At 38.6% G+C, this 11,110-nt stretch overlaps 1 protein-coding gene across 2 annotated transcripts in view; it reads right to left on the bottom strand.

Annotated features, from left to right (window-relative positions):
* Positions 1-3,706: 3,706 nt before the first annotated feature.
* LOC109239270 overlaps positions 3,707-11,110 on the bottom strand; it is a 21,246-nt gene continuing 13,842 nt past the window's right edge. Inside the window, exons 7-14 of one of the 2 annotated variants that reach the window (XM_019405815.1) lie at positions 10,080-10,128; positions 8,303-8,591; positions 8,123-8,178; positions 7,781-7,849; positions 7,581-7,692; positions 5,598-5,687; positions 4,684-4,854; positions 3,707-4,473 (exon numbers count right to left, since the gene is read on the bottom strand). In XM_019405815.1, coding sequence (XP_019261360.1) covers positions 4,381-4,473; positions 4,684-4,854; positions 5,598-5,687; positions 7,581-7,692; positions 7,781-7,849; positions 8,123-8,178; positions 8,303-8,591; positions 10,080-10,128 — 929 coding nt within the window. In that variant the 3' untranslated portion in view covers positions 3,707-4,380. Of the gene's footprint in view, positions 4,474-4,683; positions 4,855-5,597; positions 5,688-7,580; positions 7,693-7,780; positions 7,850-8,122; positions 8,179-8,302; positions 8,592-10,079; positions 10,129-11,110 lie in introns of those variants that run through there. The other variant, XM_019405816.1, reaches the window with a different exon arrangement.

Here is an 11,110-nt window from a genome sequence, read left to right as displayed (position 1 = left end):
TTCATCATTGAATCTTTGTATTTAGCTTAGCAATTAATTAATATGAGTTCATCTTCATCTATTTCTTGTTTTTCTTCTTTGAATATGAGTAGCTAGACCCCATAGCTAGGGTTGTGGCTCAACCCTAGTGTGGGTAATTGATGGGTCTTGTATTTTAGGGCTAATTTGACTATGGGTGTTTGTTATTTGGGCCAATTTCATGGTTAATTTCTAAATTAGTGGTTGCAAACACTAGTTTGTGTTGAGTTGACTTAAGCTCTTCTTGAGAAAGAGAGCCTAAGTCTCCGAAAATTGGTCCAACAATGAATTGGGGCGTACTCAAGAGATTGATAGCCACAATTAAAAGGTTAAACCTCGAGAGAGTAATACCCGAATTGAACCCTAGTTGCTTGAGTAAAATTGCATACCCAATTGGTCTTGAGAAAGCCAATTTGGGCAAAATCACTTGAACCACCGAGAGGTGTAGAGTGGGCAAAGTCGTGCAACGGTTATAAACATACTCCCCAAATATGTCAAATGAGCCTTAGATTCAAGTACCAGTCAATTGACCACCTAGGCGGTAGTCACCACCCTAGTGCCCTTTACACTATTTGAACAAAACCCATAGCATTTAACCCTTAGCTTAATTTACAATTTGTAGTTTGTTAAAAGTAGAATTATTAAGAAAACCCCAAAAATGAATAGAGGTGTAATTAAGAACACATACGCAATCTTAATCTAGATAGATACTCGATTCCAACTTTCTAGCTCTTTGAGATAATCTATCTCGACCCAAAATCGGGTAAAAGCTATTGCGACCCTCTCTTGCTACTTTTTAGTAGTGCAGAGTTGCAGCGAATCAAGTACGCCAACTCAGTAAGTAACAATTATAAATAAAGGCTGATGTGCAGTGACGAGCAATTAAAATCATAAACATATCATAACATGGAAATTCCGGAGGAAATAACAATATCAAATTAATAGGTAAATTCAGAACATCCAGTAAAACTCCAGTTTTCAATGAAAGTTGTTAAAAACATTTGTTCAACATTTCCAATAGAGGCTCAGTATAAAAAAGAGTGAAAACAGTAATTTCATTAAAACAAGCCCCTCGGGCAAAATATAACTCAAATATATATCTAGCCCCTCGGGCAAGCCTCTCAAGTCACTCATGACTTAATTACCACCAATCAACACTCACACCTAGCACTCACACTCATTAAGTATCTCATAATGACTGCTGCGACGTGCAGCCCGATCCATAAATATAGTCGACTGCGCTCACTGGGGGTGTACAGACTCCGAAAGGGCTCCTACAGCCCAAGCGCTATATCGCTGCGGCGTGCAGCCCGATCCACATAATACATATATATATATATATATATATATATATATATATATATTATATATATATATATATATATATATATATATATATAATATATATATATATATAACGCTGCAGTGTGAAGCCCGACCAATAACTATCCTCACAATCCGGCCCTCGGCCTCACTGACTCATCAGCCTCACAAGCCACTCGGGCACCTCAGTGCGAACTCAGGGAGCTCAGCCCAATACACTTTCATATATTAAAATAGAGTGATGAACAAGATTAAACAATAAACAGGTATAAACCATGAGTGAGGATAAAGTTTTCTATCAAAAAAATGTGAGGATAATAGTAAAATACCCCTAAGGGTCCAACAGTACGGCACAAGGCCCCAAACACGGCATTCAGCCCAAGTTAACAGAAGCATTTCTAAAACACATGGGTATCATATAGAGTTTATCACAACATGCAACTCTACAGTTGCCACGGGACGGACCAAGTCACAATCCCTACAGGTGCACGCCCACATGCCCGTCACCTAGCATGTGTGTCACCTCCTTTATCAAAATAGTACGAAATTCTGGGGCTTCATACCCTCATGTCTAGATTTACAAAAGTTACTTACCTCAAACCGGGCAAACAATCTACTCTGCAATGCCCTTGCCTCTCGACTCGGCCTCAAATCGTCCCGAATCTATCCAAAATGAGAATCATAACATCAATACATGCCAAAGGAACAAAACCCACGCGAAAATTATAAAATTTAATCAAAATTCCTGAAATTGGCCAAACCCGACCCCCGGGCCCACGTCTCGGAATCGGATGAAAATCACGTCACTAGAATCCTTATCCCCTCACGAGTCTATACATACTAAAATCATCAAAATCGAACCTCAAATGGCCCCTCAAATCCCCAATTTAAACTCTCCAGTTTCAAGTCCTAATCTCCTAAAGTTTCTTCCTTAATTTCCACTAATATCATGATTTAACAATGGAAAAATGGTCATAAACACAAGTAATAAAGCTTAAGTAGCTTACCCAACCGATAACCCTCAATCCCTCTTGAGAAATCACTGCCCAAGCTCAACACCCGTCTTCAAAAATGGAGAAATTAAGCAAAATTCGCGAAGAAGACCTTTCTATACCTTATGCCCAGTGTTTTCCGCATCAGCGGTCTCACAGTCGCTTCTGCGACGCCGCACCTGCGGAAAAACCATCGCAAGTGCGGTTTTCACTTAACCTTGGAAATCCCGCTTCTGCGGTCAGCTTCTCGCTCCTGCGGTCTCGCAGGTGCGGTCCTTGCGCAACTGCGGTTTTCCTCAGCTCCCCAATTCTTCGCATATGCGGTCCAATCTCGCTTCTGCAAGTCTCGCACCTGCGGTCCCCAATCCGCAGGTGCGGATATGACAGAAGCAGCAAAGTTCAGCTGCTCAAACCAAATCCCAAACCTTCCGTTATCCATCCGAATTTATCCGAGGCCCTCGGGGCCCCAACCAAAAATACCAACAAGTCATATACCACTATTCAAACTTATTCAAACCTTCGAAACGTTCAAAACAACATCAAAACATCAAATCACCCTCGGACTCAAGCCTAAGAATTCCAAAACTTCTGAATTCCGCAAACGATGCAAAAACCTATCAAAACTCGTCCGAATGACCTGAAATTTTGTACACACACCACAAATGACACAACGGAACTACTCCAATTTCCGGAATTCCGATCCGACCCTGATATCAAGATTTTCACTGCTGACCGAAAAGCTCCAAATTTCCAATTTCGCTAATTCAAGCCTAAATCTACCACAGACGTCCAAATTACATTCCGAACACGTTCCTAAGTCCCAAATCACCTAACGAAGCTATTCGAACCATAAAACAAAATTCCGAGGTCATTTACCCACAAGTCAACTTCCGGTTGACTTTTCCAATTAAATAACCAACTTTAGAGACTAAGTGTCTCATTCCACTCCAAGACCATTCCGAACACAGAACAACCAACCCGATATGATGGAGTACAACTAAACAACACATAAAAAAGCATAAATGTGGGAAACAAGGTTGCAATTCATGAAACGACCGGCCGTGTCGTTACAACCGGTGACCATCAAATTTTGTCGGTTTTTCAATGTGTGCCTTGGCCAAATAGGCACAATAGTTTGGAGAGCAGTAACGTTTTTGCGCTATTTGTCAAATTTGGTTTCTGCTCCTTTTTACTTTTCATCACCTTCTCCAATTGTATTCTCCGAAGCTTTTCTGTGCTGTTATATTTAAGCTTGCGACAAGGAGTAAGCAAGTTGTGGTTGTGGTTTAATTATTAATATACATGTCGAGGTCACGCCTTAGCCTCCCACCACAATGTTTGGCGATAATTTGTTTTAAAAGAAAAGCAAAGGGTTGAAATATTCACGCTCTCCTGTCTCATGTTCAAGAACTTCAGAAAGATACAATACTCAATTTCCAAAAGACGATATACAAAAACCATTTATCTGAAAAGAAAAATGATATAATATACATCTGTTCCTACAGCTGACCACGAATGGAGAAAAATAATAAACATTACATATCAACACCATGGCTCCAGATACTCCCACAAGATTTCAGTGATAATGACATCTTTCCATCTTCTTCATCAGAATATAAAGTTGCCGATCAATTAATAACTCTGTAAGCAGATATCTTGTGCCTAGTTGCTATATTAGAGTTTTACAGAGAACTTAGAGAGCTTGTAGTACTGAGTGGTGATGCTGAATCGACCAACCATAACTCCACAGACCAGCTATGTTTTATTCAAAACAATTCACTCTTGAGCACAAGTGCATTACTGACCACTTTTGAAATCAAAATGCCGTATGCTCATGGCTATGCACAGATGAAGAAGCCATCAAGGGCAAGCCTTTGTGTCTCCTACTGAAGCAAATATACATTAGAGCAACTATCATAATCAACTATGGGAGTGTAGTGAGTTCTTTTGAGATAAGCTGCGGACATATTAAAAGTTAACTACATCAGCAGCAAGCGCTAATGCCAAGCCATTCAATGTTTGGATCATCCAATGCCCCTTATTAGCATCACCTTGTCACTAACCAACCAGGTTTATATAACATATCTTTCTTAAAATCGCGACCTGACACGGAGATTGACTCACCTTGACGACGAAAACACTGCAGATAAACAAGCAACTTTCAGGCAGCAAGTCAAAATAGGGAATAATAAGTCAGCACAGATGAAAAATACATAAAATGTTTTTTTTTTTGGGATAAGGAAGGCATATATAATGTTTCTGCAACAGAACTTCCTAATCAAGCTAAAAGATCATGTCAAGCTAGAACATGATATTACAATAAGCCATAAATAATGAAGATATGACAAACCTTGTAACAGACTATGGTATCATCTGGATACATTGCAAACAGTTTGGTTCCAAGTCGAGCGTGGCAAGAGTCACAGAAACTGTCGTCATTTATCAATATATGTCGTGATCTTTCCTCAAATCTTGCTAAGCTTGCATCAATATCCAAAGCACGAGATAAACTATGGACAATCTGTAGCATCAAATATCATCAGATGCCATGTGCAAAAGTAGATTAGCTGTAAATAGTGTTATTCTATGAACTGCAACTTGACCACAGAACAAAATAGTAGACCCAAGGCAGCCAGGACAAAGATATAAAAGAACTATGCAATTAGGACATACAATACAGCACCTGAAAAAGCATCCGAGAGTTTGCAGTCAAACTTAAATAAAAAAGAAAAAGAAAAATATTAAGTCTTATCAGTGGAGAAAGAATCTGTAAGACAACTCTGATTCAGTCATGGAAAAAATTGTTCTCTGAAAAAATATAATTCATCCAGAGTTCCAGTGCTGTTAAGGCATGTTTAAGGTGCACTTAAGCCTGAAGCTAGGTAGGTAAGTCGCTTTGCCTTTAGCAAGTAATCTGACCAGCCTTGCACCTCCATCTCATGCAATGCCTGGCTTATTTAGCCAAGCATCTAATAGTACCCGGTTCAAGAGGGAAATGAAATCACATACCATAATGACTCAACACAAAGGAGAAGATGCCATGAAAATTGGCATAAGCTGAGTACTGCTCAAGAGCAGTAAGTTCATGTCTCCGGTGACATTCATGCTGAAGTTCCGCATAACATAGACATATCATATGTTCTATGCCAAAACTTTGTATAAAAAACATACACAAAGTGTACCCCCTTAAGATAATAAATAAAATATATTTTAATAAATGCTCAAGATCAATGGAAATTTCAACACCTATAGTTTAGGACATACTTGGCCTTGACGATGATGGTGAAGTCGAGCTCTCAACATTCTTAATATTGTCTCTGAAGCAAGCTGAAGGGGCATATCTGGTGACAACCTCTGCAAAGTGAAACACAACTCAGAATGAGTAGCATTTTGACGTCTATCGTGACTTTGCATATATTGCCTTAAGCAAATTAAATTATTTTCTAGGCTATTAGCCTTCTAATCACCTGATTTCCTTCAAACAGCACCAAAAAAATCCCAGATGAATATAGCATCTTCTATTTAGGTGTAATGAATTAGTCAAATAACATCAACACTTGGCCAATGAAACAATGAAAATCTAACCATTGGTTTCCCCCAATAATTGAGAAAAAGAGTAACATGAACATAAGTAGACCTATCAAGCCATGTGAAACAGATAAAATTCTTTTAATAGCCTTTAGAAATTAAAGATCACCATCATCTTTCACTTCAAACAAAGGCAATTATAAAAGACGATAGACAAGAATGGTATAATAATGTTACAAGATGCATGATTAGATATGTTAGGAAGTAAGCGGACTACTTATAATATCTGATAAGTTCTAGTCTATATTGCTCGGACTCGGGTGTGGATCTAGAAGTCCGATCCCTCATAATCTAAGTTTTAAGATTCGGGGAAGCGGATCCAGGTACAGATACGGGTGCAAGGATTTGGCTAAAACTAATTCAAAATTCTAAAAATATATCTATAAAAATATCCTCAATCTTTCATTTTGAGAATTCCTCAGGTTGTAGGCAATACACACTAGCATGCAGTAGCTAAAATTCAATCGTTCATTTTTCCTCAAATTTGACCATGGATTGTGCTCAAAGTACCCAATCTCAATTGACCACACCCGGTACGATTGTCACACCCTTACTAGTACTAGTGTCGTGTCGACAAGGGTGCGTAAGCTAATATAAAGAGTCCGTGCAACATAGGTTCTAGGTGACTGAATACACACCAATGGCTAAAATTAGGGTGAGGAAACCCCAAATTTCCCAGTAAAGAAAATACACTCAAGTCTTCCGAATTTAAAGAACACATTCCCAGTTTTGATAACCCCAATGTTTCACACAATACTAAAATTTCAAAGACTACAAATCCAAATATTTCAAGAGGAAAAGATTGAACATCAAAACTTCTACTTAAAAGTACGATGAGAAGTTTTTCCTGTGAAAAGGTTTCAACGATGACCTTATTTCTCTTGTACCACATTTTTTTTTTTAATTTTGGAGACAAGTTCTCCTACCTAAAAACCAGTACGCAAGTCAATCAGAATTTTAATCTTCCTTCCCAGTAGAACCGTGTTACTTAAATTAGAGGGTGGATAATCGTATTTTTTTTAATAAGTTAAATTTTATTGATGTTTCAGGATAATGACACCATGCATACAAGTAGCATACGAAGAGATAGAGAAGCTGCACAAAAATATTGCTCCCCACAAAAGAGATCCAATCGTCTACACTACCAGGGATCTCGTATGTGCATCAAAACAATCAGAGACAAAAAGAGATGTCTTAAACTGTGCACAATCATATTTCACCCCTTTGAATGCTCTCCTGTTCCCTTCCCTCCAAAGCACCAACACAACTGTTAGTGCAGCAACATTCCATGGCAGATAAAATGTTGAAGTGACAGATCCCAATGAGTAAAATGAAGCTACCTTTTTCCCAAGCTAGCTTCACATTTCTTCTCTTCATTGACCATTATTTTTTTTTCCATAACCAAGAAATGCCAAGGGTCAGTTGGCGCACGGTTTGAAATCGGTGGATAATGAGCCAGCCCCTCTGCCCTTCTCCACTTAAATACCGGGCTTTTGTCTGTGGTAGGGTTAATGTTCGAACTTGTGACATGCGCCTAACCCGCACATCACGCGCTGCACTCTTCCACCTAGACTAAAGCCCTGGGATATGTACCAGGGTTTTGTCTCCTCATTGCCCATTATATAAGTAATAGACAGGAAAAAGGATAAGTTTTGGTACCTCCAAAACCTGCAAAGGGTCTAGCATTTCTCCATGATTGTGCAGCAGACGCACAGCAGCTTTAAACATAGGCTCTTTGCCATTAATTGGTTCCAAATACATTTCAAGCAGCCTAAGAAGAGACCAGGAAAGGGAAAAGCTAAGAGAACATCTTTTAAACCAATAAGCTAAAGAAACAAATGAGAGAATACTGTACTAACTGCATGTAAGCATCTGGCCTACCGATCTCGGCACAATATTGTTCTGCAGCTTCACAGTCTTCCAGCTTCCTGCCAGATGAACACAACTTTAAATTACAAATCCCACAGTTATAACTATCTCATTCAGAGTAATTGCAGGTTCAAGTATATCATTCATATCGCAATGATGTGGGTACTAAGCTTTCAAATATTTTCGCCTGTTTAAGTGAAGGACTTTCCATAAATATTGTCACCAATCCATTGCCCACATTTGGGAAACAGAATATCTTCTTAGCTGTTCATTAGTATGACAAAGCTTGTTGTGATTTATTCAAAGCAATAACCAAAGGTTTATTAACTTACAAGGCAAGAATTTGAAGCACTAATGTTTCTTGACCAAGCTTCCTGTAAAGAATAGCCTGTAATAAAACCATCAAGAACACAAGGACCGCAAATCACAAGGAGAACCAGATGGTTCAAACTGTTAACCAGCAGAGATTCATAGGAGATTATTTCTATGAATAGCCTAAATTTCTTACTGACCTTCTCCAGCCATAACTCGGATCCTTCAATCAAGTCAAGCACCTCATCTGGATCATACAAGTCAGAGGACTGCAAAAAATGTTGCAATCTCTCTCTGACATGAGTATCAAATATTGAGTTGTTTCCACGGTCTGACATACTCATCTCCTTTTGGTTTACACCTTCAGAATTTGGTATAGCATGTTCCTTTTCATTAGCATCAAGTGCTGATTTTGAAAGCAAGAGCGCATAAGTTGTATGGAACCGTGTGTCATCACAGTCTTGATCTTCAATTAACCACTGGAGATATCTGCATGGTAAAGCTTCCAGTTTATAATTCAAAGAAACATATAGACAACTAAATACCTCAATAGTATTTAGATACCATCTTTACAAGCATATATTATCAAACCAATCAGGTGACCAAGGCTGTGGTCTAGAAGTCAGTGAAGCGGGATGAGAACGATGGGAGTCCAGGGTTGACATTCAATAGAGGCAAGACCAGCTTAGGTGACTTGTTCCCCTCCGCCTAAACCTTGGTGAACAGAATTACAGATACTCATATTGGCAGGAGACTGCAGGTATACAATGACATAACCGAACACCGCCAATAAAAAAACTAATACTAATAAAAATATCGATCAAATTAAGAAGAAATAAAAAGAGAAAATTCGGCACGCTACATGCTACTCGCTTTATTCAGTTCCCACCCGGTTAACTAGTGACTGAATGCAATTTAAGGTTATTCTACCAGCTATTTTATCCTTTTTGTATTGGTACTTACTATGCAATTGGTATACAGCTGTAAATTTTCAAGTAGTCTTAGGCTACCTAATAGCTAATTGATGAAAGGTGTGACTTTGAAGAAATCGCTTGTACTAAAAAGATATAGAAGTTTATGTAGCAAGTCGACAGAGAAGCCAAAAGGACATACCAGGTCAACAGTAAACTATAATGTTTAATGCATATGTGTGTCACCTTCGGATTTACTCAGAAGGTCGTATTTTAGTTAACAATCGCCTAAGCCACACTACAGTCACATTATGTAGAACATTAAAAAAAAAAATCCAAGTTTTAATTAGTTAAATATCAAAACAAAACATCTTCTTCAAAAGAATGTATTATCTTAAAACCTCTTTACGGTATGGAACAGATTTATGGTCATGGTGCTTCGAATAAATATGCTTACACTATAAGAACATTGATCTACTCAAAGAGTTGGATTTCTAACTGGTTTGGCGAGTAAGATAAAGCTAGAAAGTTACAAGACTAAAAAATAGCACACTTAATCACAGTTCAAAAACAGAGTTAGGTCTGGAAAATAGCGAAATGTCAAGCACTGACTAGACTCCACTCTTAAGGCAGCTAAATTTGACTCTTAATCTTCTGGAGCTCCCACCAGATTCATCTTCATCTTCTGCTTCCTTTCATGAGCTATTCTAATTCTTAATCAGACTGTTCTCAATTTAGGTCCACAATATGCCTTTGTTATCAGAACAAGGGGGTAGCAGGGCGGGACAAAAAAAAGCTGCTTATCATTCGCAACGTGATACAGCACTCAGTAACTCAAATAATTTGTTAACAGGAGAAAAAGACGGTAGAACTACACTTTTCTTGTCGGATAAGTTAGCAATCTCCAAAATGGAAGCAAAAAAGTGGGACAGTGCAGTCAAAAGTTGCAAAAATGTCACACTAGCCACACAACTAAGGAGAAACAAAACCAAGGCACCAATCACCATTTCAGGAGAAAGAGACAGAATGTAGTTTGAAAAACAGTTGGGAAGGCAAAACAGCTGACCTTAGAAGAATTTCGACTTTTCTGGGATCAATTGCGGCAATTACTTCGTCTGTGATTGAAGACTTGCATTAAAAGAAAGCCACTTAATGAAGAAACTGCATTTTAGAAACAAGCAAAAGAAAAGATATGCATGCTAACAGAGTCATTAAAAATAAATAATACTTACACTACCTATAGAAAAAGAGAACTACTTTTCTTTCTACTTCCTCTTTCTTAATAACAGAAATTCCCGAAGGCCAGCATGAGCACGGTTGGAGAAGGGGCCCGCCCCTCTACCCTTCTCCACTTAACTACCATGCTTCTAAAAGCATATGTTGAGGTTATCATATTTTCTCCTGTACTTGGATGACTGCCCCCAACCTCTTTTGAGATAATTGAAACTAAAAGACAATACAATTTAGCATTGGGTGACTGGTATATTAACCTCTTTGATTTATTAGGCAATCAGGTATGCTAAAAAGAGCTTAAAATTTACACTTGAGAAAGTAAACATTTACTTCTCTAGAAATTATTTATCAGGCCAGCTTGCCCCCGTATCTCTAGTTCAGCACACAGAACGTGAAGTGTGGGTTTGGCACACGTCACAAGTTAGATCCCCCTGGCTGACGTGTAGGTGCATACTCCTCCAAGTTTCGAACAAATGGGGCTGGGGCAGCTAATTCACATGGAATTTCTCGGAATCACCCACACAGACATATTCACTTGGAATTTCTCGGAATCACCCACACAGACATTATCATTTAAATCTGGATAAATTTTTCCTAAACTTAGGCAAACCTATCAAAAAAGATCTTATTCACATTGTCCAAAATGTGCCACTAATTGCACCAAGCCATGTGCATATGCCACTGTTATCTTACATGGATACGCAACACTTTGACACAATTCCCACAATGGTAACTTACATTAGTTTGTGCATACACTCTTAGTTGACCAGAATTGCGATTTCTGTTGTTGAGGTTTTCTTTTTCACTTTTGGGTTTTATTTTTTTGTTTGTGTGTGTGTGTGTGGGGGGGGGGGGGTACGTCCT

The sequence above is a fragment of the Nicotiana attenuata genome, unplaced genomic scaffold (assembly GCF_001879085.1).
Source record: "Nicotiana attenuata strain UT unplaced genomic scaffold, NIATTr2, whole genome shotgun sequence".
Classification (NCBI taxonomy): domain Eukaryota; kingdom Viridiplantae; phylum Streptophyta; class Magnoliopsida; order Solanales; family Solanaceae; genus Nicotiana; species Nicotiana attenuata.
This window is presented reverse-complemented; position numbering and strand designations above follow the sequence as displayed.